The sequence below is a fragment of the Budorcas taxicolor genome, chromosome 19, assembly GCF_023091745.1.
Source record: "Budorcas taxicolor isolate Tak-1 chromosome 19, Takin1.1, whole genome shotgun sequence".
NCBI lineage: Eukaryota > Metazoa > Chordata > Mammalia > Artiodactyla > Bovidae > Budorcas > Budorcas taxicolor.
Window position 1 is genome coordinate 17935680 of NC_068928.1, and position 24253 is coordinate 17959932.

Here is a 24253-nt window from a genome sequence, read left to right on the forward strand (position 1 = left end):
TGTGCAACCAAAAAAAAAAAAAAAAAGAATTTATAATGAATATCCATGGAAGCCAATCAAATGAAACAGATAAACCAATAAAAGCAGGGGTGGGCCTCAAAGCGTGCCTTCCCACACTATACTCTGTTCTCAGGGTCTGAACACATTTTGAGCACTCTCTGATGCTAAGAAGGCAAAGGGAAAACAAATGTTTCCTTTCATAACTGATGAGAGGAAGAAAAATGATACCAACAATCTAGTCCCATAGTAGCTGTAGCTGTAGTCACATGTAGATATTAAAATGAATTAAAATTAGGACTTCAGGGACTTCCCTGGTGGTCCAGTGGCCAAGACTCGGTGCTTCCAATGCAAGGGGCCCAGGTTTGACCCCTGGTCAAGGATCTAGGTCCCATAGCTGCATGAAGTTCCTGCACGCCACAACGAAGACCAAAGATCCTGAGTGCAGCAACTAAGACCCATCACAGCCAAATAAATCAGCAAATTTTTTTTTAAAAGAGACTTTAGTTCCTTGGCACACGTAGTCCCATTTCAGTACTCAGTGGCCATCTGTGGCTAGTGGTTAGGGTGCTGGACAGATACAGACAGAACATTCCCATCACTGACAAAAGTTCTAATGGACAGTCTTCTCCAGAGGGAAATTTGATCTTATTCATTAAAACATTGACTGTTTCGCTCTAACCCACAATTTCACATCTCAGAATCTATCTGAGAAAGTAGCTGCATTACTATGCAAATATATATATGTTGCTTATATTAGTTAAAAAAAATTATTTAAATGTCCATCAATGATAATGGGTTAAATAAATAAATCATGGCACATCCACACAACGAAATATCACAGAATTATTTCAGGAAAATTTAAATCAATATTACTAATATGAAAAAATATCCATGATATCCACGTGTAAGAAATACCAAGTACTAGGATAGGATATATAGTAGGAACCTATTAATGCAAAAATTGTACACACATATATATCCATATGCTACCTGCATATAGTGTATATATGATGTACATAAACTATATGTATATATGTTTATTTGCACATACATAAGAAGTATGGACAGATTCAGGCCAACACTCTTCATAACGGCTTTCTTGAAAGATTGCTAGAAGAATATTTCCTTTTAAAATATTTACTATGAAAAATACTAAAAATACAAAAAAAGTATATTTTGACAATATTGTTCCTTAGAAGGGAATTTATTTTAAAAATATGACATTACTAATAAAGTCAAAATCCCTTTAATTACTACTTACCCTGTCCCTTCTCCTCCTCCATTTCCCACAGTCAATCACTGTCATGAGTTTGATGTTCATCTTTCTAGCTCACTTCTTATACTTTTATACACACATACACATGCTTATGAACATACATGTGTTATGTGGCTTTAATTTATATAAATGGTATCATATAATATAACTCATTCTACATCTTACTTTTGTCACGCAACCTTGTAGTTTTTGGTTCTATCCATGTTGAAATAAATCCACCTACTCAGCTCTTGTAAATGACTACACCAAAAGTTATCCATTTATTTTCCTGGTGACAAATATTGGGATCGTTTCTAATTTTTTGCTGCAGTCAGCTGGCATCCCTGGTATACATCTGTAAGGGTGTCTCTAGGTCACAGTACATACTTAGGAATGGAATTGCTATCTTATAAGTGTATGCATCTTTGACTTACTGAAAACTGCCAAATTATTTCACTAATTATTTCTCCACAGTGGTTGCACCAATATTTACTTCCAACAATAACACAGAATAGTTTTCCTTTCTCTATATCCTCACCAACACTTGATGCTGACAGTTTTTTAACATTTTGCCAACACGGTGAGTTTGACTGACTCTCAATTTGTTGTTAATTTTCACTTACTCAACTTAACTGAGGTATAATTTATAAGTAATAAATGGAACTCATTTTAAGAGTACAGTTTTTTGACAAGCGTATATACTCACGTAACCACCACCACAATCAAGACACGCAACATCAGGAACTTCCCTGGTGGTCCAGTGGTTAAGAATCCCCCTTGCAATCCAGGGGACGAAGGCTCAGTCCCTGGTCAGGGAACTAAGATCCTACATGCCGCAGAGCAACCAAGTCCAGGAGCCACAACTGCTGAGCTGGTGTGCTCTACGGCCCATGGTCCCCAGCAAGAGAAGCCACCAGAATGAGGAGCCCATGTACCACTAGAGAGCAACTCCTGCTCGCCACAACTAGAGAAAGCTTGAGTGCAGCAGTGAAGACCCGGCACAGCCAAAAACAAGGAATAAATAAGTATTAAAAAAAAAAAAAGAGGCGCAATCTCTATCCCCTCCCCAAGGACTGATGTTGAAGCTGAAACTCCAATACTTTGGCCACCTGATGGGAAGAACTGACTCATTTGAAAAGGCCCTGAAGCTGGGAAAGATCGAAGGCTGGAGGAGAAGGGGACAACAGAGGATGAGATGGTTGGATGGCATCACCGACTCAATGGACATGCTTTTGGGGAAACTGCAGGAGTTGGTGATGGACAGAGAGGCCTGGCGTGCTGCAGTCCATGGGATCGCAAAGAGTCGAACGTGACTGAGCGACTGAACTGACCCGAACTGAATTGGTTTTGGTTGCATGACTTGAACTGATCAATAGCAGGCAGTTCCTGGCCTAAGCTTTGGGGCCTGGCAGCATCCTCGTTTGCTTGGGGGAAGTCGGCCGCCATGCTGTAACAAAGCTTGAGCTGGACTCCTGAATGAGGAACATTCACAGAGAGAAAAGCCACAAGGGAGCAAAGCACGAGACACGTGAGTGAAGGCTTTCTGGGTCTCCTAGCCGAGCCCAGGAAAATGGAGCAGAGGGAATGACCCAGCTGAAGTCACAGGGAATACCCTGCAGCAGCCACCACCTGCTCAAATTCCTGACCCCAGAGGATTATGAGACACAATCAACTGTTATTTCAAGCCACTAAGTGTCACGGTGGTGTGTCACTCAGTAACAAATACCTAAAATACTCAGTCCTTAGACATCTTTTTTCATCCATCCCCACCACCCCCCACCTCGGTGATTCCAACCAGTCCTGTTGCTCAACCAGTTTGCATGCTGCTGACTCCAGCTCAAAACTTTCCCCAAACCTCTAGACTCAGAACTTCTGAGAACGTCTTCCTCAGTCTCTATGTGGATGACTAATAAGCATCTCAAATGAAAAAGGACTCATGATCATCCCCTTAGGGAGCTAAATCTTTGCCATCTCAGCAAATGACAAACTAACCTCATAGTTGCATAAGGCAAAAAATCTGGGATGCATTCTTATTTTTTTGCTGTGCTGGGTCTTCACTGCTGCCCTTGGGCTTTCTCTAGCTGCTGCGAGAGGAGGCTACTCTCTCTAGTTGCATGGGCTCCTCACCGCGGTGTCTTCTCTTGCTGTGGCTCACAGGCTCCGGAGCACTTGGCTCAGTAGTTGTGGCACACAGGCTTAGTTCTTCACAGCACATGGAATCTTCCTGGAGCAGAGATCAAACCTGTGTCTTCTGCACTGGCGGGTGGATTCTTAAGCATTGGACCACCAGGGAAGTCCTATGGATCATTCTTGATCCCTCTCACTTTCACACCCCGTGTCCAATCCTTCGGTAGATCTCATTGGCTCTATTTCCAAAATGCAAGCAGACCACTTTTAACCATCTCCAACACCATTCTCCCGATCTTGGATTATTGTAGTAGCTTCCTAACTGGTTTCTCTGCTTCTACTCTTGCCTCCTCCTGCCCCACTCTTGCCCAAGTAGCAGCCAGAGTGCCTCTTTTTCAAAGTTTTAGTCAAAGCTTATCACATTTCTGCTCAAAACCCTCCTGTGTGCATGCTAAGTCACTTCAGTTGTGTCTGATTCTTTGCGATGCTATGGATCATAGCCCACCAGGCTCCAAAGTCCAGGGGTTTCTCCAGTCAAGAACGTTGGAGTGGGTTGCCATGCCCTCCTGCAGGGGCTCTTCCTGACCCAGGGATAGAACGTGGGTCTCTTACCGCTCCTGCATTGGTAGGCAGGCTCTTTACCACTAGTGCCGCCTGAGAAGCCCCAAAACCCTCGTATGTCTTCCCAATAGCAGAGTAAAATCCAAACACAGACATTTTTTGTAAAAATATTCATAATGAAATATTCATAATGAAAAAGAATATTAAGAAATAAGATGTAACTTAAAAAAAAATCATATACCCAATAAGGGCCTTGTATATAGACTATATAAATAACTATTACAGCTCAAAAGGAAAAACAAATAACATAATAAAAATATGAGAAAAGGCTGTGAATAAACATTTCTACAAAGAAGATGTGCAACTGGCCAGTAAGTACATGAGAAGACACACAACATCACTAGCTATCGAGGAAATGCAAATCGAAATCACAATGAGATATTATCTTGTACCCATTAAGATGGCTATGATCAAAAGGACAGATAATAACAAACATTGGTGAGGATGTGGAGAACCCTCATACATTGTTGGTGGGAATGTAAAATGGTGCAGCTACTTTGGAAAAATTCCTCAAAAAATTAAACAAAGAGTTACCATATGACTCAGCAGTTCCACTCCTAGGGAGAATTACCCAAGAAAATTGGAAACGTAGATTCACATAAAACCTTGTACATGAATGTTCATAGCAGCATTATTCATACTAGCCCAAAAGTGGAAACAACTCAACTGTCTATCAGCTGATGAATAAATAAGTGAAATATGGTATATCCTTACAGTGGAATATTACTTGGCAATAAAAAGAAATGAAGTACGGATACATGCTACCACATGAATGATCCTTAAAAACCTAATGCTAAATGAAGGGAGTCTGCTATAAAAGACCACATATTTGTATGAAATGTCAAGAACAGGCAAATCTGACAATAGATTAGTGGTTGCCTAGGGCAAGGGGCAGAGAAGGCAATGGCACCCTACTCCAGTACTCTTCCCTGGAAAATCCCATGGACAGAGGAGCCTGGAAGGCTGCAGTCCATGGGGTCACTACAAGTCGGACACGACTGAGCGAGTTCACTTTCACTTTTCACTTTCATGCATTGGAGAAGGAAATGGCAACCCACTCCAGTGTTCTTGCCTGGAGAATCCCAGGGACGGGGGAGCCTGGAGGGCTGAAGTCCATGGGGTCACTACAAGTCGGACACGACTGAGCGACTTCACTTTCACTTTCCACTTTCATGCATTGGAGAAGGAAATGGCAACCCACTCCAGTGTTCTTGCCTGGAGAATCCCAGAGATGGGGGAGCCTGGTGGGCTGCCGTCTATGGGGTCACACAGAGTCGGACACGACTGAAGCGACTTAGCAGCAGCAGCAGCAGCAGGGCAAGGGGAGGGCTTCCCTGGTGATTCAGTGGTAAAGAATCCACCTGCCAAGCAGCAGACACGGGTTCCACCCATGAGTTGGGAAGACCTCCTGGAGTAGGAAATGGCAATCCCCTGGGAAACCCCATGGACAGAGGAGCCTGGCGGGCTATAGTCCACGGAATTGCAAAGAGTCAAACAGGACTGAGCGACTAAACAACAGCAGGGCTGGGGGAGGCTAGTAGAGTGGAGAACTAGAGCTCACACATGTTCTTTTCAGGGTAATGAAAATGTTCTAAAATTGACTGTGGTGAAAGTTACACAACTCCACGAATATACTAAAAGCTATTAATTACATACTTTAAATAGGTGAATTGCAAAGAGCTGACTCATTTGAAAAGACCCTGATGCTGGGAAAGATTGAGGGCAGGAGGAGAAGGGGACGACAGAGGATGAGATGGTTGGATGGCATCACCGACTCAATGGACATGGGTTTGGGTAGACTCCGGGAGTTGGTGATGGACAGGGAGGCCTGGCATGCTGCAGTTCATGGGGTCGGAGTCGGACACGACCGAACGACTGAACTGAACTGACACAGGTGAATCCTGTGGTATGTGAATTTACATTTCAATAAAGCTGTTAAAAAACCCATCTTCCAATGGTCTTCAAAGTCTTCCACTATGTGAGCTCATCTCTCTCCAGTATTTTTTTTGCTCACTCTGTACCAGGCACTCTAGCCTCCTTCATGCCCTGTAGACTCACCAAATACACTCCCAGCTCAAGCCACGGCTATGGCTCATGGTTGGGCAGTTTGTGCACTACACAGAAAGCTCCTGGCTGAAGGGATGGGGGAGAAGCGGCATCCAGGCTTCTGCTTGCCTAGACTGGGACCAGGGATGCACCCTCTCGGAGGCGTCATCTTTTCTAATCAGCACACATGACCATGCTCCTGCACATACTGTTCTCTCCGCTTCTTCTACCCCTCCCCCACATATCCACATAACTTACTCATGTTTATTCAGTTCTGTGCTCAAAGGCCATCAGAGAGGCCTCCTCTGACCACCTCCCCATGCCCCACTTGTATCATGCTCTAACCCTTCACCCTCTTGTATTTTACTTCATAGAACTTATTGCCACTGGATAGGTAACATATATTTTGGTTATTACCTGTCTCTATTCATTAGAATGGAAGCCCCAAGAGATCAGCAACTTAGTTTAGTCCACTGCTGTATCTTCAGTGCTTGGAATAAGGTCTAGCATAGTAGGTGCTCAATGAATATATATTTTTTGGCTGTAATGAGTTTCCATTGGTGCGTGAGGGCTTACTCTAGTTGCAGGGATCGGGGGCTACTCTGCAGTTGCAGTTTTCTCACTGAGGTGGCTTCTCTTGTCATGGAGTACAGGCTCAAGGGCACACAGGCTTCAGGAGTTGCGGCATACAGGCTTAGTTGCCCTGTGGCGTGTGGGATCTTCCTGGGCCAGGGGTCGAACCCATGTCCCCTGCATTGGCAGGCGGATTCTTAACCCCTGGACCACCAAGGAAGCCCAATAAATATTTCTTGAGTGAATGAATCAATGAAGTAAAGTCAAGTGATCATCAAAAGCTTAATCATGGACCAATCTAAGCCCATTCAAGGTGAAGAGAAGGTGAGGTTTTCAGTGGACTGGATGGATTGTATAATGAGGAAACGTAGCAGCATGTGGTACCTAAGTCTCAGTGACTGAGCTCATCTGCAAGACCAGGCACCGTTGATCAAAACATAGACCAGAGAGGGGTGCGTGCCCTCGCTTGGGCAGGAGTAAGAGAAGCTTACCTCTTCTTTAGTGTAGTACTTCAGCAGGCCTTCTCTTGCCAGGAGGACAAACCTCCTTTTCAGGAACTGTGCGTTGTCCCTTCCCCGCTTCCACAGGAACCCTTCTCTGTTACCTGCCACCAAAGACGAGAAAGAGTGAACCACCGCAGCTCTAAGACCAACAGGCAACTCTCACCTGCCTATTGGTGACCCCATGCCGTGCAGTCTCAGGGATGGAGTGGACCTCCCACCTGCTGCTGAAACGTCTCGGATCTGATTTAGCTCTTACAGCTGCAGGATGTGGGGTCCTTTGCAATGCTGTATGATTTTAGTTGGGGGTCCCCTCCAACTTTCTTTCTTGGCTGTTTCCTAAGAAGACATAGTAAACCTTTAGGTGGGGACTTCCCTGGTGGTCCAGTGGTTAAGAATCCACCTGCCAATGCAAGGGACATGGGTTCAATCTCCGGTCTGGGAAGATCCTACATGCTGCGGAGCAACTAAGCCCACGTGCCACCACTACTGAGCCACGTGCCACAACTATTGGAGCTTGCCTGCCTAGAGCCTGCGCTCTGCAACAAGAGAAGGCACTGCAACCGGAGAGCAGCCAGTGCAGCAACAAACACCCAGCACAGCCAAAAATAAATAAATAAATTTAAATTTCAAGGAACCCTTAAGTAGGCTAAAAACTGAGAAACTGGACTGATTTTGAAAGAGGCCCAACTTCACGTTGATATCAGCCAACTGAAAGTCTCCCACATACGGGAATAATGAGTGACCTCTAGGTCCCTGCTGGTGGATGAACACTCTGTGCTCCTGGCGGCTACGAGTGTTCAGCACTGGCTGCCTCTGGTCCTCGAGAGGACCAAATGTTTTGTACATTTTGCTCTCTGGAACAGTGTCCATTTGGACTCACAGCAGAGGGGTAGAATGTGCCACAGGTCCAAGGCCACCGATGAGGTCATGCCCTACACAAAGGCGGGAAGGGAGGCAAAATCCAGCCCATTCTCCTTCTCAAGGCTTGTGCCACACTAGGGTCCGTTAGCCAGAAACAGATTGTCTATTTCTACCTGGTCTCCCCAGGGGGTGAATCTTTTTGCAATTTATACTAAGACTCTGTACACCCTGTGGTCCTTCAGGGACCTGAAATGAATGAGCTTCTCAGCCAAGAAGACCATAAAACCCCACCAGCTGATGTGTTGCTATTTCAGAAGCAGAGGAACCCACACCTTGGTCTCTGGGGCCAGAGCGAGGGCGGCAGATATCTCTCCGCTGACCTTGTTCCTAATACTCAGGCACTTTGTTTTCTAGAATGCATCAGAATCAGCCCTCAAGAGATGATGAAAATAACTTTACCTGGGGCTGAGATGGTTTTCCCATCAGCCATAAATTCCTGTCTCTCATACTTTGCTCGAATCCACTGTTCTTTTAAGACCCTAAAAAGAGAGAACCTTTAGTCAGCTGTGTCTGGTGCATCCTCTTTTCATGGCAATTTTATGAGACCCTGTAGCTGAGGATGGGAGCTTCACAGCAATGCCTGGCTACCTGCCCAGCCTGGTAAAATTTCGCCACCTGCATACTATGAACACTTGGGACCAGGTAATGCTTCATGGTGGGGGACTATCTCATGCTTTGTAGGATGTTTAGCAGTATCTCAGACCTCCACCCCCTTGATACCAATAGCAACCCTTCCCAAGTTGTGATACTCCAAAATGTCTGCAGACAAGGCCAGTATCTCACCAGGGAATAATATCTCCCCTCAGGGGCTAAATTCAAACCGCTATGCTATTCCAACCTCAGCCCCAATCCTCTAGGTCAATGAGACAGATGCCAGCTTTCCTGGACCATCTAGTCGGCCACATTGCACTGTGTGTTCATGAGCTTAAGCCAGGAGAGTCCATGAGCCTCTCCCCAAGGCCTACCCATAAGATCTGGGCATGCTACAATGGACAGAGCAGTGGTCTCAGGGTCTCACCCTCTGGGACCTGGTCCTAGTGAAGTCATTTAGTTCTGTCCGAGTCTTTGTGACCCCATGGACTGTAGCCTACCAGGCTCCTCCCTCCATGGGATTCTCCAGGCAAGAATACTGGAGTAGATTGCCATTTCCTTCTCCAGGGGATCTTCCCGACACAGGGATCGAACCCAGGTCTCCAGCATTCCAGGCAGATGCTTTAACCTCTGAGCCACCTGGTCCTACTCTACCATTTATCCACTGTGTGACCAAGGGCAAGTTACTTTACTCCTCTGAACTTGGGGAGTATTCCAGTAATATTATATCTACCTATCCCTTAGAGTTGTTGAGAAGTTTAAATGCATACAGAGGGCCTAGTACTATGCTGAGCACATAATAGGCATTTGATGTTAGCCCAACCAGACACTGTCACCCACGACCCTTACAGAAAATCCACACAGCTGAGAGGGACTTCATTCCAATTGTTTGGTTCCCTCTTGCCTTTTCCAGGCAAACGTTCCCAAGTTGATATGACCTCATCCCATGGCCACAGGGAATGACCTAGAACTGAGTACCTGACCCAAATTGGTCAGTCAGAGCTTGGCCCTGGGCTGTGGGGACCAAAAGGAGTAAAACTGAGAGAGGTGGATTGGAAGCCCACTCTCCAAGGTTGAGCTGGGAGCTGGAGCTGGGAACATGGATATGGTGTTGCTCCCAGCTAGAGGAAGAAGTATATTGAAAAGCAGAGACATCACTTTGCCAACAAAGGTCTATATAGCCAGAGCTATGTTTTTCCAGTAGTCATGTATGTATGTGAGAACTGGACCATAAAGAAGGCTGAGCACCGAACAACTGATGCTTTCTATCTGTGGTGCTGGAGGAGACTCTTGAGAGTCCCTGGGACTGCAAGGAGATGAAACCAGTCAATCCTAAAGGAAATCAATCCTAAATATTCATTGGAAAGACTGATGCTGAAGCTTAAGTTCTGATACTTTGGCCACCTGATGTGAAGAGCTGACTCATTGGAAAAGGAGCTGACTCCCTGATGCTGGGAAAGATTGAGGGCAAGAGGAGAAGGGGGCGACAGAGGGTGAGATGGTTGGATGGCATCATCGACTCCATGGACATGAGTTTGAATAAACTCCAGGAGATAGTGAAGGACAGGGAAGCCTGGCATGCTGCAGTCCATGGGGTCACAAAGAATTGGACACAACTGAGCAACTGAACAACAACAGGAAGAAAGCCTGGCTGAGAAAAAGAGGTAAGAATGGGAACCAGAGGGATTTCAGAGACTTGACAGTGCTGGAGCCTCCAGCCTGTCCTTCTGGAGGGTGGCTCCACCTCTGTTCTTTGTGAGGTCTGATCCAAACCCAGAAAATCACCTTGTGCATAAGCTGGTTTAAATTGGGTTTCTGTTGTGTGTAGTCAAGAGCCCTGCTGAGTGCACAGCCCTTGCCCCAGGACACGGAGAAACACTGAATCACAGGATCAGAGCTGGGAGAGAATGGAGACCGACATTCTGGAGGTGGAGAATTCAGGGGACTTTTAGAATTAGGGATGGAGTTTTAGTATTCAACCAGAAGGGATTACAGTTCAGGGCTGTAGTTGGGGTCATGACACATAGCGTCTGTGTAGCACTGGCAGAGAGCCTTGAGCTCAGTAGGTGCTCACCAAGTACCCGGTCCCTTCCCCCTGGAGCAAAGGGTTGGGTGGCAGCAGTGAGGCAAAAGAAGCCCTTTCACATTAAGCCTGGCACATCCCACAGCTGGGCCAGCCACCAGCCAGTATGCCAAGGTGTACATAGAAATAGATTAAAACTGGCATGAAGGGGTTTCCCTGGTGGTCCAGTTGTGAAGAATCTGCCTTGCAAGGCAAGGGACACCAGTAGGATCCCTGGTCTGGGAGGATTCCATATGCTGAGGAGCAACTAAGCCCGCATGCTCTAGGGCTCGCATGCCACTGCTCCTGGGCCCACAGTGCTGCAACTGCTGAAGCCCACGTGCCTAGAGCCTGTGCTCCACGAGAGGAGAAGCCACCGCAGTGAGAAGCCAGCGCATCTCAACGAAGAGCAGCCCCAGCTTGTTGCAACCAGAGAAAGCCTGCACACAGCAGCGAAGAGCCACACAGCCAAACAAATAAAAAGAAGTAAATAAATCCTTTAAAAAGAATGGCATGAGGGGTGTCTTGTGAGATGTTTTACCTGTTATCTCCTTTAATCTCTACCATCATGCCTACCAAACATAGGCATCACTGTCTACGTTTCACAGATGAGGCTGCCACGAGTTGCAGAGTTCTGCTCCCTTGTCTACCTTTTCACAGCTGAATAGAGACAGAGAAGCGTCCTGGGGTCTCCTGAGTGCAAAGCTGTGCCTGCTCTGCCACGCGCAGGTTGTTTAAATACCGGGACATCACAGGACACTAGACACGGTTGCATAGTTTATGCACTGTCCACCAGCATCCTGCCACGGTGAGAGGTCAATGGTGGCGGAAATGCAGCCTGTTTCCAGCAAGCCACGCCTCCTGTCTGCCTGGAGATAACCGTTCTCCCCATTTACACTCCATTCACACTCAGCCAAGATGCTGAGTCCGTGGGAGGGAAGCTCAGGCTCAGACAGTCTGGCCTGCAGAGGTTTGGGGTCACTACAGACCAGTGTCACCCCCACCCCTCACCCCCAGGGGACCTGAACCCTCCTGCTGCTCCACGGCATGCAATCCCAGTTCACTGGACTTTTTTTCCCGGCACCTTGGTACAGTCATGAAGGCCCTGGTGTCAGATGGGCTAGTCCCAGCTCTGCCTCTATCAGCCTCAAGTTTTTCATCTTTATGGTGGGGATAATGCAGTATGATCTCATAGGGTTGCTGAAAGAACGAAAACTAACACACACAAGCATTTAACACAGGGCCTGATACAGAGTAAAGCTCAATAAATATTTGAAAGTGAAGTCACTCAGTCGTGTCTGACTCTTTGCGACCCTGTGGACTATAGCCCACCAGGCTCCTCAGTCCATGGGATTCTCTCCAGGCAAGAACACTGGAGTGGGTTGCCATTTCCTTCTCCAGGGGATCTTCCCAACCCAGGGATCGAACCCGGGTCTCCCACATTGCTGACAGACCCTTTAACCTCTAAGCTACCAGGGAAGCCCCAATAAATATTAGTAGCTACAAGTATTTCTATGGTTATTATTTGGGGATCTGGGGCCTAAGCAGCTGCCTTGGAGCTACGCTGAGCTTAGGTGGGACAGCTCTGGGCACAAGATTCCATGCAAAGTAGCTGAAGCACATTGATTCTGCTAGAATACTGGCATTACTCTTGTTAATCAAGTTAGTCATCACCTGTAGGCTACGAGAACATCAAGGCAAAGGGACAGAAACTAAAGCAGATGTCCCATTTCACAGATGAGTCCAGGAAACTGAGTCCCAAAGAGGGGAGGTGATGACCCAAGCTTCGAAGGTAGAGGGCCTTACACAGGTCTGTGTGTTCTCATGTACCAAATGCTCTCCTGGCTCCACCTGCTGGGCAGGTCCACAGAAAAGACTGTCAGAGACAAAGGCACTGGAGATGGGGTAGCGGTGGGAGTGGGTGGGACCAGGAAATCACCCACTCACATGCAGTCGTTGGCCTGGGGGATATAGTAGAATGCAGGGACTCTGGCTTCGTACTTGGCCTTCACTCGGAGGTTCCCGTTGTGGGTCATAAACTGCAAGACAACAGCAACTTGGGGTAATGTTAGAACTTGAAAAAATGTGAAATGAAACCACAGTCTACCCAGAAGGCCACTGTTCTCACTGACTCCTAGGCTGAGTCAGGAGACACTCCTCCTGGAGTTTGACATCTCCCCCAACCAGCTTGGTCACGCGTGATGCTCACAAGTCCCAGCCTGGAACAATGTAACAACCACGCCTCATACAGGCATAGCACTTTACAGCTGTCTCACATTATTCCATTTGATCCCCTCAATCACTGTAATATTACTGTCCCTGTTATAAGACAAGGACAGCAAGGCTCAGGGAGGTTAGGCGACTTACCCAAGCTAACACAGCGAGTAGTGGAGAGCTGGAATTTGAACCCAGACCTGCCTAACTCCAAAGCTCATGTACTTTCTCCACTGCCCTCCACAGATGGCCAGGGCCACCAGCAGTAGCCCCTGCAAGTCCATAGGAGATGGATGGAACTGAAGGAAGGAGCACTTTAGTGCTCCACCCCATAGCGTATGTGGGTCAGGAAGATTGCACCAGAGAGACCCAGGGGCACGCGTGTGTGTCAGGAGCGGCCCTGGCCATCAGTCAGCACTCAGTAACATCGGTGGCATATCTGGGCTGGGGACACGTGGGAAAAAAACAGCCCAGTTTTAATCCACATCTCTTGGAAAGAGTGAACTCTATTCTTCCCTTCCCCACTGGCCACTGGGTTGTCGCAGGATTTGCATGGGCTTTGAGTCTCCATAGAGCAGGGTTCCCATTGGGCTACACTTAATCCCCTGAGCTTCAGGGATCTCACCTGCAAAGATGAAGAAGCTATAACTGGGGAGTGCTAAGTGTTAAGTTGCTTCAGTCGTATCCGACTCTTTGTGACCCGCTGGATTGTAGCCCACCAGGCTCCTCTGTCCACGGGATTTCCCAGGCAAGAACACTGGAGTGGGTTGTCATTTCCTTCTCCAGGGGATCTTCCCAACCCAGGGATCGAACCCGTGTCTCCTGCATTGGCAGGCAGGTTCTTTTCCACTGAGCCACCACGAAGCCCATAATGGGGGAGTGATGAGGCACAAAGAAACAACCTTCAGGTTTATATGCCAGTTTCTGGTCTTTCTCCTGCACTAGAATGTAAGCTCCACGTAAGGAGAGACTTTATCTTCACTGCTCTGTCCTACGCCAAGCAAATGCAGGCTTACAGGAATGAATGAATGAACAAAGCATCGAGCCCAGTGGTCTAGCACGGTGCCTGGCACAGACAGGGGGACTCAGTAAACATGGGTCTGCTTCCCTGGTCCCTTGAAATCCTCAGCCAGTCCAGTTTAGGACTGCCTGCTCTCTGCAGGTTTTCTGGCCAGAATGGTGTCATCATCCAGGCTGAAAGTGTTCTCCATCTCTGGAGATCAGGAGAACATGGTGGCTCCCTCCCTGGCTAGGGGGACTGGAGAAGGGCTATGGATCATGAATCAGGATACTTCTGTTCTGGTCCAGGACTTCAGCTACTAAGAACAGCAGCTGTTAATTGACTATTTACTTTGTACTTGCCTTGAGTCAGCATTTAATCCTCATAGCAACCCTGTGAAGGGATAGTGGTATATTTATAATACACATGCGGAAAGGGCCCACAGCTAGTGTTAAATAGCAGGCTCCGGACCTCACAGCTTGCAAGTAAGTAAGCCATGGAGCTAGGATTTGAACTCAGGGCCTCTGTCTAAGGCAACTCTAACTGGCTCCTTACTGCCCCTCTCTCGGCCTCAGTTTCCTTCCCTGCAGAACGGGAGCAGGCTCCTGTTCAAAGGCTCTCCACGGGTGCCCCTTGCTACCTCCACGATACTGTCGTCCCAGAAGTCAAGTCTGACGGATTTCACTTTGCTGATGTCTGGAAAGTTGCGGTGGACTCCGGAGCAGTTCAGACAGATAAAGATGCCCAGCTTGTAAGAGGCCCAGTCGGGATCTGCGGGGTGAGAGGGCAGGGTGGGGAGCTGGGTGAAGAGCTGCCTGAAGAAACCAGGGCTAGGCTAGGGGCGCCAGGAGAGGCAAGGGCTTGGCAGGTACCAACAGCCCATGCCTTCCCTCTCAGCCTCCCCTCCTTGCGCGAGCGAAGATAGCAGCATGAAACCCTCTGGGCAGCCCGCTTGGCCCTGACGCGGCTGCGGCGGCGGCCAGAATGAAGATCTTGGAAGGAGTCCGGGGGATGGAGAGCGAGAGGCTGAGGCGGCGCGAAGTGGAAGTGACAGCACTTCAAGGAACCGAGAGCAGAGCGCGGAAGGGCCGACCCGCAGCTCGACGCCGGGAGCTGCCGGGGAAGGTGGGTCAGAGTCCCTTGGCGCGCGCCGGGTTTGAGCGCGCACAACCCCGGGGACGTCCGAGGCGCGGGAGGGGACACTGGACCATCCGGGAAGACCTGGGTCCGGGGTCTGGGAACCGTGGTGTGTGGGATGTTTGGATCCGAGGGTGGGGGAAGAGGCTGGGTCCGAAAAGAAGAGGTCAAGGACCGCGGTCCGAGTGGGCAGGGTGTCTGGCAGAGGGAGGTGGGTAGAATGGGCAGGGCACCCGGGGCTGGGATCTAGTGTCCAGGTCCAGAGGGGGCAGGTCAGGGGTCCCGGCTTCGAGTGAGGGCAGTACTGGCCGAGGAGAGGGCTGTCGGGGGCTCGGGTCCGAAGGTGATATAAGAGTCGAGCGCGGGGGCCTGGGACTCGCCCGGGTCTGGAGGCAGGGGACGGGACCCGCGGGCCGCGGGCCGGCCCAGAGTACCGGGCTACACGCGCCGCCGCGACCTTACCCGCCGCCCCGCAGTCTGCGCAGTACGCGTTGCCGGTGCCCGCCGCCTGCAGCAGCTCCAGCAGCCGCTTCTTATTGCGCTCGCGGTCGCCCATGGCCGGCCCCGGCGGGCTCAGGGCTCAGCCCGGCAGCCCCTTGGCACGCGGCAGTCCATGGCCAGCTCGCTCGCCCGCAGGTGGAGCGGGAAGCAGCCTCAGCGCCTGCAGCCAAGTCCTCGCCGCCAGCCCCGCCCCCGGGCGTTAAGCCCCGCCTACCCTGGACTTTCCGCCCCGCCCCCGGCTCTTCCAGTTTGCCCCCCTGCTGCGAGGATCCCGGGTGAGGCCCTCTCTAAGTCCTCACCCGTCCCGGAGGGACCCAGCGCTGGGCTTGGAGTCGCTCACTCTGGCCGCTGATCAAATCCTGGCCTATCACCGGCTCGCGCTGTGCCTGTGGACAACCTGATCAACCGCTCTGGGCCTCAGTTTTCGCCTCTGTAAAAGGAGAATGAGGACATATGTCCTTGGAAAACTAGAAAGGTTCTAACTTCCGTTAAGGCATTCTCCTGATGTAGGTGCTGTGCAGTGCGTAGTTGCTCAGTCGTGTCCGACTCTGCGACCTCATGGACCGTAGCCCGCCAGGCTCCTCTGTCCATGGGGATTCTCCAGGCAAGAATACTGGAGTGGATTGCCATGTCCTCCTCCAGGGGAAAGCCCAGAGATTGAATCCAGGTCTCCCGCATTGCAGATGGATTCTTTACCGACTGAGCCACCAGGGAAACCCAAGAATGCTGGAGTGGGTAGCCATTCCCTTCTCCAGGGGATCTTCCCTACCCAGGAGTCAAACTGGGCTCTCCTGCATTGCAGGTGGATTCTTTACCAGCTGAGCTAGTAGGAAATATCTATGTAGATCCTACATCTACTTAAAGACATAGAGACGTTAAATGCCACCTCCTCAGGAAGCCCTCCTTGATACTTAGCTAGCTTGGAGTGACCTCTCCAGCTTCTGGTCTTGCTAGAATACCGGCCCTTATAGGATTCATTTCTCCCTTTGGCCCTGAGAGCTTTCAACCAACTTTGCATCACAGTTATTTATATATTTATGTTAATTCCTCCCCAACTTCCAACACACACTAGTTTGATGCCAGAAGTTTTACTTCTGTATCCCACACAGCTCCTAGAAACAGCACCTGGACATTTTTAGAAGTTCAATAAATAGTTGTTTGACTGTGTTCCCCAGGAAGTGAGGCTTTACCTTTATAAAGCGAGGCGTTATTCTCACTGAGAATGGTCATCACTTAAAGTATGGGGAGAGTTTAGGTGGTCTTGAATCTGGGCATTTCATGAATCCCCCTCTCCCTTCCGCATTCCTGTCCTTCCTTGACATCATCCTCAGTGATGCACAGACTCCCGGTAAGGCACTCGCTGTGCACATGTGCCATTCCCTCTGTATACAAACACCTATCTGTCATAAGCATAAGGCTTAATGCGCATAGATCTTCAGTTTCCATCCTGGTGGGTTGCAGCTGATCTTCTAGCTGACCTGCCAGCATCTCCAATTCATCACACATGCATATATGCATGCGAACATGTAAGGCAGCATGGTATAATGGAATGGATTCAGGAATCTAGATTTTGAATCTTGGCTCTATCACTTACTAGCTGTGTGGCCTTGGGCAAGTTCCTTCACTTCTCAGAGCCTTGGACTTCTCATCTGTAAAATGAGGGTCGAGAGATCACTGAATAGGGTCATTGAGACGGTCATTGGCACACAAAGCTCTCAAAACTCAGTGGCTTCCTTGCTTCCCCTCTGGGCAGCTCATGGGATCATCTGTTGGAATGCTCTGTGTCATTTCCCATCTTCTCCAGGGTGGAGGAGGTCAGGCCTCCAGGCCCTGGGGGAGGGGAATATGACCAAGAATAACCAGCCAGGATGGTCTTGGCTGTGGGGGTGCTGCCTGGCCTAGGAACATCTCCAGAGGAACCAGTGAGAGAGCCTAGAGAAGGGTCAGAGGCTGTTTACCAAACAGGCCGAAAGATGATTCATTTCCGCTGCTTTACATGAAAAAGAGACAAAAATAGATCTCCCAGGAGAAAGATGGGAAAAGCAACCTAAGGTATGAAGGCACGGCAAGGGGGAAGAGGGGGACAAACAGGGGACAGGCCAAGGACATCATTTCTCCACTGACAATGCCAGGGCAGAATGGTGATGTTGGGATGGTTCTTGGTTGCTTTTGTCCCACTGAGCTGCCCTCCTTTGCACCTTGAGTCTCAGCATCCCCTCTCTGGAAGTCCCACAAAAAACAACTGAAGGAAAAAAACAGCATCTCTTTCATGGTGAGAAGCCAAATATTGAGAGGTTCCTTTAGTTTCCTCTCTTCTTTATTTTTGGAGGTTTCCAGTTAACAGAATTTCAAGGGACTTCCCTGGCAGTCCAGTGGTTTGGACTCCGTGCTTCCCCTGTAGCAGGTATGGGTTCGATCCCTGGTGGGGGAACTAAGATCCCACATGCCGCAGGGCTTGGCTAAACTTTTTTTTAATTAAAAAACATTTTTTTAACTAAAAAAAACAAACAGAATTTCAAGCCTCAAGATTTGCCAAGAACAAACAAATTAAAAAAAAAACAGTACTGTTATACTTCTGGTGATGAATTTCTTCCTTTCCTTCTTTTTTTGGGAAGGGGAGATAATTCTAATTTAAAAGTATTGAGTGTTATTTTGGAGAGTTTTACAGTACTTGATCACATTTGCATCCCGTGAAAGCCATCTGAGGACAGCTTGCTACCCTCATGGAGGATGAGACGTTAAGGTACCCAAGGTCATGATCAGCAAGGGTGGGAACGGGGTTTACACCCAGTTCTCCTATTGTAGTGACCACCAAACCCCACAGGACAAGCCTCTCTCCCTTTAGTCTTCTTCCCACAACTGGATTTTTTTTTCCACTTTAAAAAAATTGCGACAAAAATCTCCATAAAGTTGGCTATTTGAATCATTTTCAAATGCACAGTTCAATGGCGTTCATTCTATTCACAATGCTGTGCAACCGTCACCACTGTCTAGTTCCAAATGTTTTTCAAAGCCATAAGAAGAGACTCTGTAGCCCCCTCATGGGGATTGGACATGATCAAAATTAAGCTCGGCTCTGCATTCAGGAGCCAGAAGCTGCTTCTAAGGGAAGAACTCTGTGCCAAAGGAGGTTGTGACCCAGCGGAACATTGGGATCAGCCAGAGGCAGGCCCCCTTATCGGCTCAGTCCATACAGCAGCTGCTGGGGTGAGGGGGCAGTCGGGCCCTGGGACACAGTGTTCTCTGTAAATGAAGCTCCCAGGGTCCCTCAGAGCACGGACATCAGTGGTGCTCCCAGGATCAAGGTCTCTGTAGAGCTGAGCCCAGCTTCGACAGGGCTGGAAGAAAGCCTTCAACCGCATTCCCAGGCCTGGACTGGGCTTAAGATCCCCACGGGATAGACCACAACTCCCTGGAAATTTTAAATAATTGTGTTTATTAGTTATACAGAATTTGAAAACTATAATTATAGGAAATTTGGAATACATAATAAAGAAAGAAAACACCACCCACACTTGGGCCACTTATTCAGGGCATTATTCAGGGATTGCTGTATGTTAGGCCCCTTATGGGCATTATTATTCCATTTCCTCTTGAATATAACCCTGAGGTGTAGACTCCTTGTATGCCCATTTTATAGATGAGACAACTGAGGCCCTGAGAGAGAATCTAAATAAATTTGTCCAACCAGTGTTACACAACTGAGACGATGCATACTGGATGATACAAAGGACCAGATCTGGGATTCAAACCCAAGTTCATCTTGAGCTCTTTGCAACAAAATATTATGTTGAAATGTGTAGAGCCGACTCATGAAGATAGTGATGTCATGCAGTTCAACCTAGTGCTCTTTTAACGGACCTATCACCAAGATTTACTATCATGAATATTTAAATGGATTTCCTTCTAGTCTTTTATACGTCTTTTTATCATTGCGGCCATATTTTTCATATAATTGTTTATCCTTTGAAACTTTCTTATCTTATATTACTATGGATGCTTCATGACATCATTCTAATAGCTTTATAATTGTCCATGGGGTATATGTATTTCCTTATTCTTGGACACATAGATCATGACTGTTTTCTTGCTGTTACACATAGCACTATAATGAGTAACTTTGTACCCAAAGCCTTTTCCCTCTTTAACACTGAATTTTCAAGCACCCAGCTCTGCTGTACTTGCTCACTGGTCTCCCTCACTCATCCAAGACCTGTGAAGACAGAGTCAGATCAGTGTATCACCATTGTACCCCCAGCACCTGTCTGCCACAAAACAAGGATTCAATAAATACTTGTGAAAAAAATGAAATATGTGGGGGTAAAAAAAATAGCAAGCAATATAGTGAGAGGACTTGAGGTCACAAAGGTATATTCCTTTCTTTTTTAAAAAATTGAAGTATAGGGACTTCTCTGGTGGCCCAGTGGTAAAGAATCTGCCTGCGATGCAGAAGACACGGGTTCAATCTCTGGGTTGGGAAGACCCCTGGAGAAGGGCGACGCGCTCCAATATTCTTGCCTGGGAAATCTCAGGGACAGAGGAGCCTGGCGGGCTACAGTCCTTGGGTGGCAAAGAGTCAGACACGACTGAGCAGCTAAACACCACCACCATGTGCTTAACTGTTCAATTGTGTCCAACTCTTTGCCACCCCATGGATTGTAGCCCGCCAGGCTCCTCTGTCCATGGGGTTTTACAGACAAGAACACTGGAGTGGGTTGTCATTTCCTCCTCCAGGGGATTTTCTTGACCCAGGGATCAAACTCCTGTGTCTTTTGCTTTGCAAGCAGATTCTTTACTCGCTGAGCCATTGGAGAAGGCCAATAACAACATACAGCACAGGAATTAATTTACTCATATGTATATGTATATATATATTCTTTTCCAGATTCTCTTCCCTTATACATTATTATAAAATATTGAGTATGGTTCCTTGTACTATGCGGTAGATCCCTGTTGGAAGTGTTTTCCTTTCTGAAGGAAAGAAAGAATGGGCAGGCATGTGTAACAGCTGAAACTCAAGCAGTCCTACAGAAGAATCTGATGGATTTCACCTATTTCTTTGTCTGTTTAATATCACTTTGTCTTCACCAGCAGCTAGTACAGAGCTGAGAGGGACTCCCAGCTGCCGTACTGCCAAGGTGTTTGCTCATTTACTCATGACATATTTCCAGGCTGCATACTATGTGGCAGGTACTGTTGTGTAGGTGCTGAGGACACAGTTATAAAGAAAGCAAACGGCTCTGCCTTCGGGCAACTTACCTTCAAGTGGGGGAGACAGAAAATGCTATGAAGGGAAACAACCAGAGTAAGGGGATAGAGGGATATGGAAGATTCTATTTTGATAGAGAGGTGAAGGAGGTCCTCTCTGAGGAGGTGACTTTGTAGCAAAGATCTGAAAAGGAAGAGGTTAAGCCAGCTAGGCACCCATCTGAAAGAAGAGGGTCCCAGCAAAAGGGGACAGCGAGTGCAAAGGCCCTGGGGTGGGGACATGCTTGGGGTTGCCCTGCTCACACTCTTCCTGTCCCACTCCGGCTCCCTTTTTTCTACTCCATCCCCCTGCCCAGCTCTCACTGGTCTAGCAAACTCCTGCCCCCACCCCCAGATGCAAATCTTAACTTCCTGCAGCATCCTTTTTCTCCCTCATCTGTTTTCCCACAATGTTCGTACTTTTATTTCAATAATCATCACATCACCTTGTACATTAATTTTTTAAACTCTCTTTCATCCTAGTTGGAAGTGATCTCATATAAGAGCAGCTTGTCATATTCATCTTTGAACCCGTGGTGCCTAGCAGTGCTGAGCCTGAAAAATATTGGTTGATCCATTTGTGTGAAATGTGCAAGACAGGCACATCCATACAGACAGGAAGCAGACTTGTGGTTGCCTGGGGTTTGGGGAAGGGAGGACAAAGAGGGACTGCTAAATAGTGTCGACAAGGTTTTTTTTAGGGTATTAGAAGTGTTCTGGAACTAGATCATGGTGATGACTGCACAACATTGTGAATGCCACTAAATTGTAGACTTCAAAATGGTTAAAATGGTGAATTTTATGTGTGCCTTTGTACAATAAAAAATGTTGGTTGAATGACTTGAATTGAGTAGAGCTGAGAGCCACGTTACAAAGGTAGTTGGCTTATGGGAGTTTGCATTATGAATAAAATACAACCATCCAGGGATCTGGAGAGTTGAAGAATCCAGTTATGAAATCTGAAGAGCCTGAATAAACACAAGATAGTTAAGTGTTTATATTTTACGTCATTACCTGGAGCCCTGAGTGAGAAGTTATTGCTACAGTTGAAGGGATTAGGGTGACATTTTGATTTGAACACTGGGGTACTTCCCTATTGAATTAGAGTTTTTAAATTGAGTTCAAAATCTAAGACTTTCATTTCTTTTAGTTTCACCTAAATCAGTTCCATAAATAATTATCTTATAAAGCATCTGGGTATTTCCCCTTGAGATCATTTCTTAGACAACCGCATCTCATCTCAACCTATATAACCAATTGTCCAATTAATAACCTCACTCACTGTATAACATTTTCTAATCTACCCATCACCCATATTATTTCATTTTGACAACTGCCTTGTAGGTAGAGGTATTTTGAGATTTATTTTGCAGGAGAGAAGACTATTCTTACAGAAATAAACTGATATATACATATATAATACAGTTTCAGTATTCTGATTCTGGGTCTCAAAGTGTGAATGCTGTTTTTCAGTTTGAAAGAATTTAAAATATGTGCTGGATATTATAACAGATATAATTACAGTTCGAATCCCTCATGCACTCTAGGAGGATCTGAAGAGGCACGGAGAGGTGATGTCACTTGCCCTAGTTCACACTGCTGGTTTGCCCGGTTAAAACCAGGTTAAAACACAGGGCTGAATGATCTCAAGGTTTAAGCATAACCACTGAGCTCCTCTGTCTCCAGGAGAGCTATTGAGCCACAGGAATGCCTTTCTGTTTTGTTTTGTTTGGGATCGATATGTACACACCGCCTTACTTATTTCTGGCTGTGCTGGGTCTTCATTGCTTTGTGTGGCTTTCTCTGGTTGCGGCCAGTGGGGGTTGCAGGGCACAGGCTTCTCTCATTGTGAAGCACAGGCTCTAGGCTCACAGGCTTCAGTAGTTGTGGCACATGCGTTTAGTTGCTCCAGGGCACGTGGGATTTTTCTGGACCAGAAATCAAACACGCTCCCTGCATTGGCACCACTGCACCACCAGGAACGTCCCAAGGAATGCCTTTTTGATATATCCTAGTTGGTAGCTTCCAGATCATCTTGGAAAGAGGAGCAAATAGGAGACATGGGACCTCCCTGGTGGTCCAGTGGTTAAGACTTTGCTTTCCAGTGCAGGGGGTGCAGGTTTGATCCCTGGTCAGGGAGCTAGGATTCCACATGCCTCTGGGACAAGGAACCAAAACAGAAAACAGAAGCAATATTGTAACAAATTCACTAAAGACTTTAAACAAAAGCAAGCAAGCAAGCAAACAAAAAATGCATGGACTGTCTCCTGAGTGGGAATCTTAATCAGAAAGTGGTCAGTTCCAAGTATCAGAATACTGATCGGAAAGTGCCTTAAACAAGGTCAGTTATTCCCTCCCTGAACCAAAAGTAGGCGGTTTCCGGGTTGGTCCTGCAGCTGCACAATGTCCTCAAGGCCTGTTCTAGTCTTTGTCAGTGCTGCCTGTCCATGGAGAGATGGTTGTTTCTCTGCCACCACCCGCCTGACATCACAGTCACAAGAAGAAAGAGGAGGTGGCCACTTCCACTCCCATACATCACTCCCACTCTTTATCAGGCTACAAAAATCTTTTCCTGTTAGACCCCCAACAGAACTACACCCACTCTTATTTATTTATTTATTAGCAGCACAGGGCCTGTGGAATCTTAGTTCTATGACCAGGGAAGCCCCCTGCAGTGGAAGCACAAAGTCTTAACCACTGGACCACCAGGAAAGTCCACCACGCCCACCCTTATCTTAATCCTTGTCATTGATGTTCATTCCCTCAGTCATGTCTGACTCTTTGCAATCCCATGGACTGCAACATGCCAGGCTTCCCTGTCTTTCACCATCTCCTGTAGCTTGCTCAAATGCATATCCATTGAGTCGGCGATGCCATCCAACCATCTTGTCCGCTGTAATCCCCTTCTTAATCCTTAGTTAAGGGAAGTGGGATTCCCATAAGGAGTTTACCTTCTGGAACATTGCCACCTACCCACAACCAGGAATGTATCAAGAATGTGGAGAAGCAGCTCACCTGGAGGTGAGCAGAAAGACCTGGAAGAGCAGGGTGAGGCCCCTCCATAGGGCAAGAGTTGGAGGTTTGGCCAGCACTGGGGTCAGGACAGGGAGGATGTATGTGAAACACAGTGACAGGGTCAGGCTAACAGAAAGCAGAGAAATCAGGAGGGGGAGGGGTTATTGCAGGAGCCCAGTGGAGACAAGGAGGGTCTAATTTGAGTGGCCACGGCAATGGAGAGGCTAAAAAAGACATTTTGCAGGTAAGGTCGATAGAATTTCATGTGTTTTAAACTGCAAGATACCACACAGTAGTGAGTTGTGAAATTAATATCAATTTAGTGGTTCCAATTAACCGAGATTTTAAAAAAATCTTTTCCCACCTCAAAATTCTCTGTATCCTTTGTCCCCTTTTTCACTTGACTTTGTCCTGTCTCCCTTTGAATCTCTCCAAACATC

The 24253-nt window shown here is 47.5% G+C and overlaps 1 protein-coding gene across 1 annotated transcript in view; it reads right to left on the reverse strand.

Annotated features, from left to right (window-relative positions):
• ADAP2 (ArfGAP with dual PH domains 2) overlaps positions 1-15606 on the reverse strand; it is a 28437-nt gene extending 12831 nt beyond the window's left edge. Inside the window, exons 1-6 of the mRNA XM_052657447.1 lie at positions 15513-15606; positions 14554-14684; positions 12647-12738; positions 12506-12550; positions 8446-8525; positions 7114-7226 (exon numbers count right to left, since the gene is read on the reverse strand). Of these exons, the coding sequence (XP_052513407.1) occupies positions 7114-7226; positions 8446-8525; positions 12506-12550; positions 12647-12738; positions 14554-14684; positions 15513-15606 (555 nt within the window). The remainder of the gene's footprint in view (positions 1-7113; positions 7227-8445; positions 8526-12505; positions 12551-12646; positions 12739-14553; positions 14685-15512) is intronic.
• Between the last annotated feature and the right edge of the window lie 8647 nt (positions 15607-24253).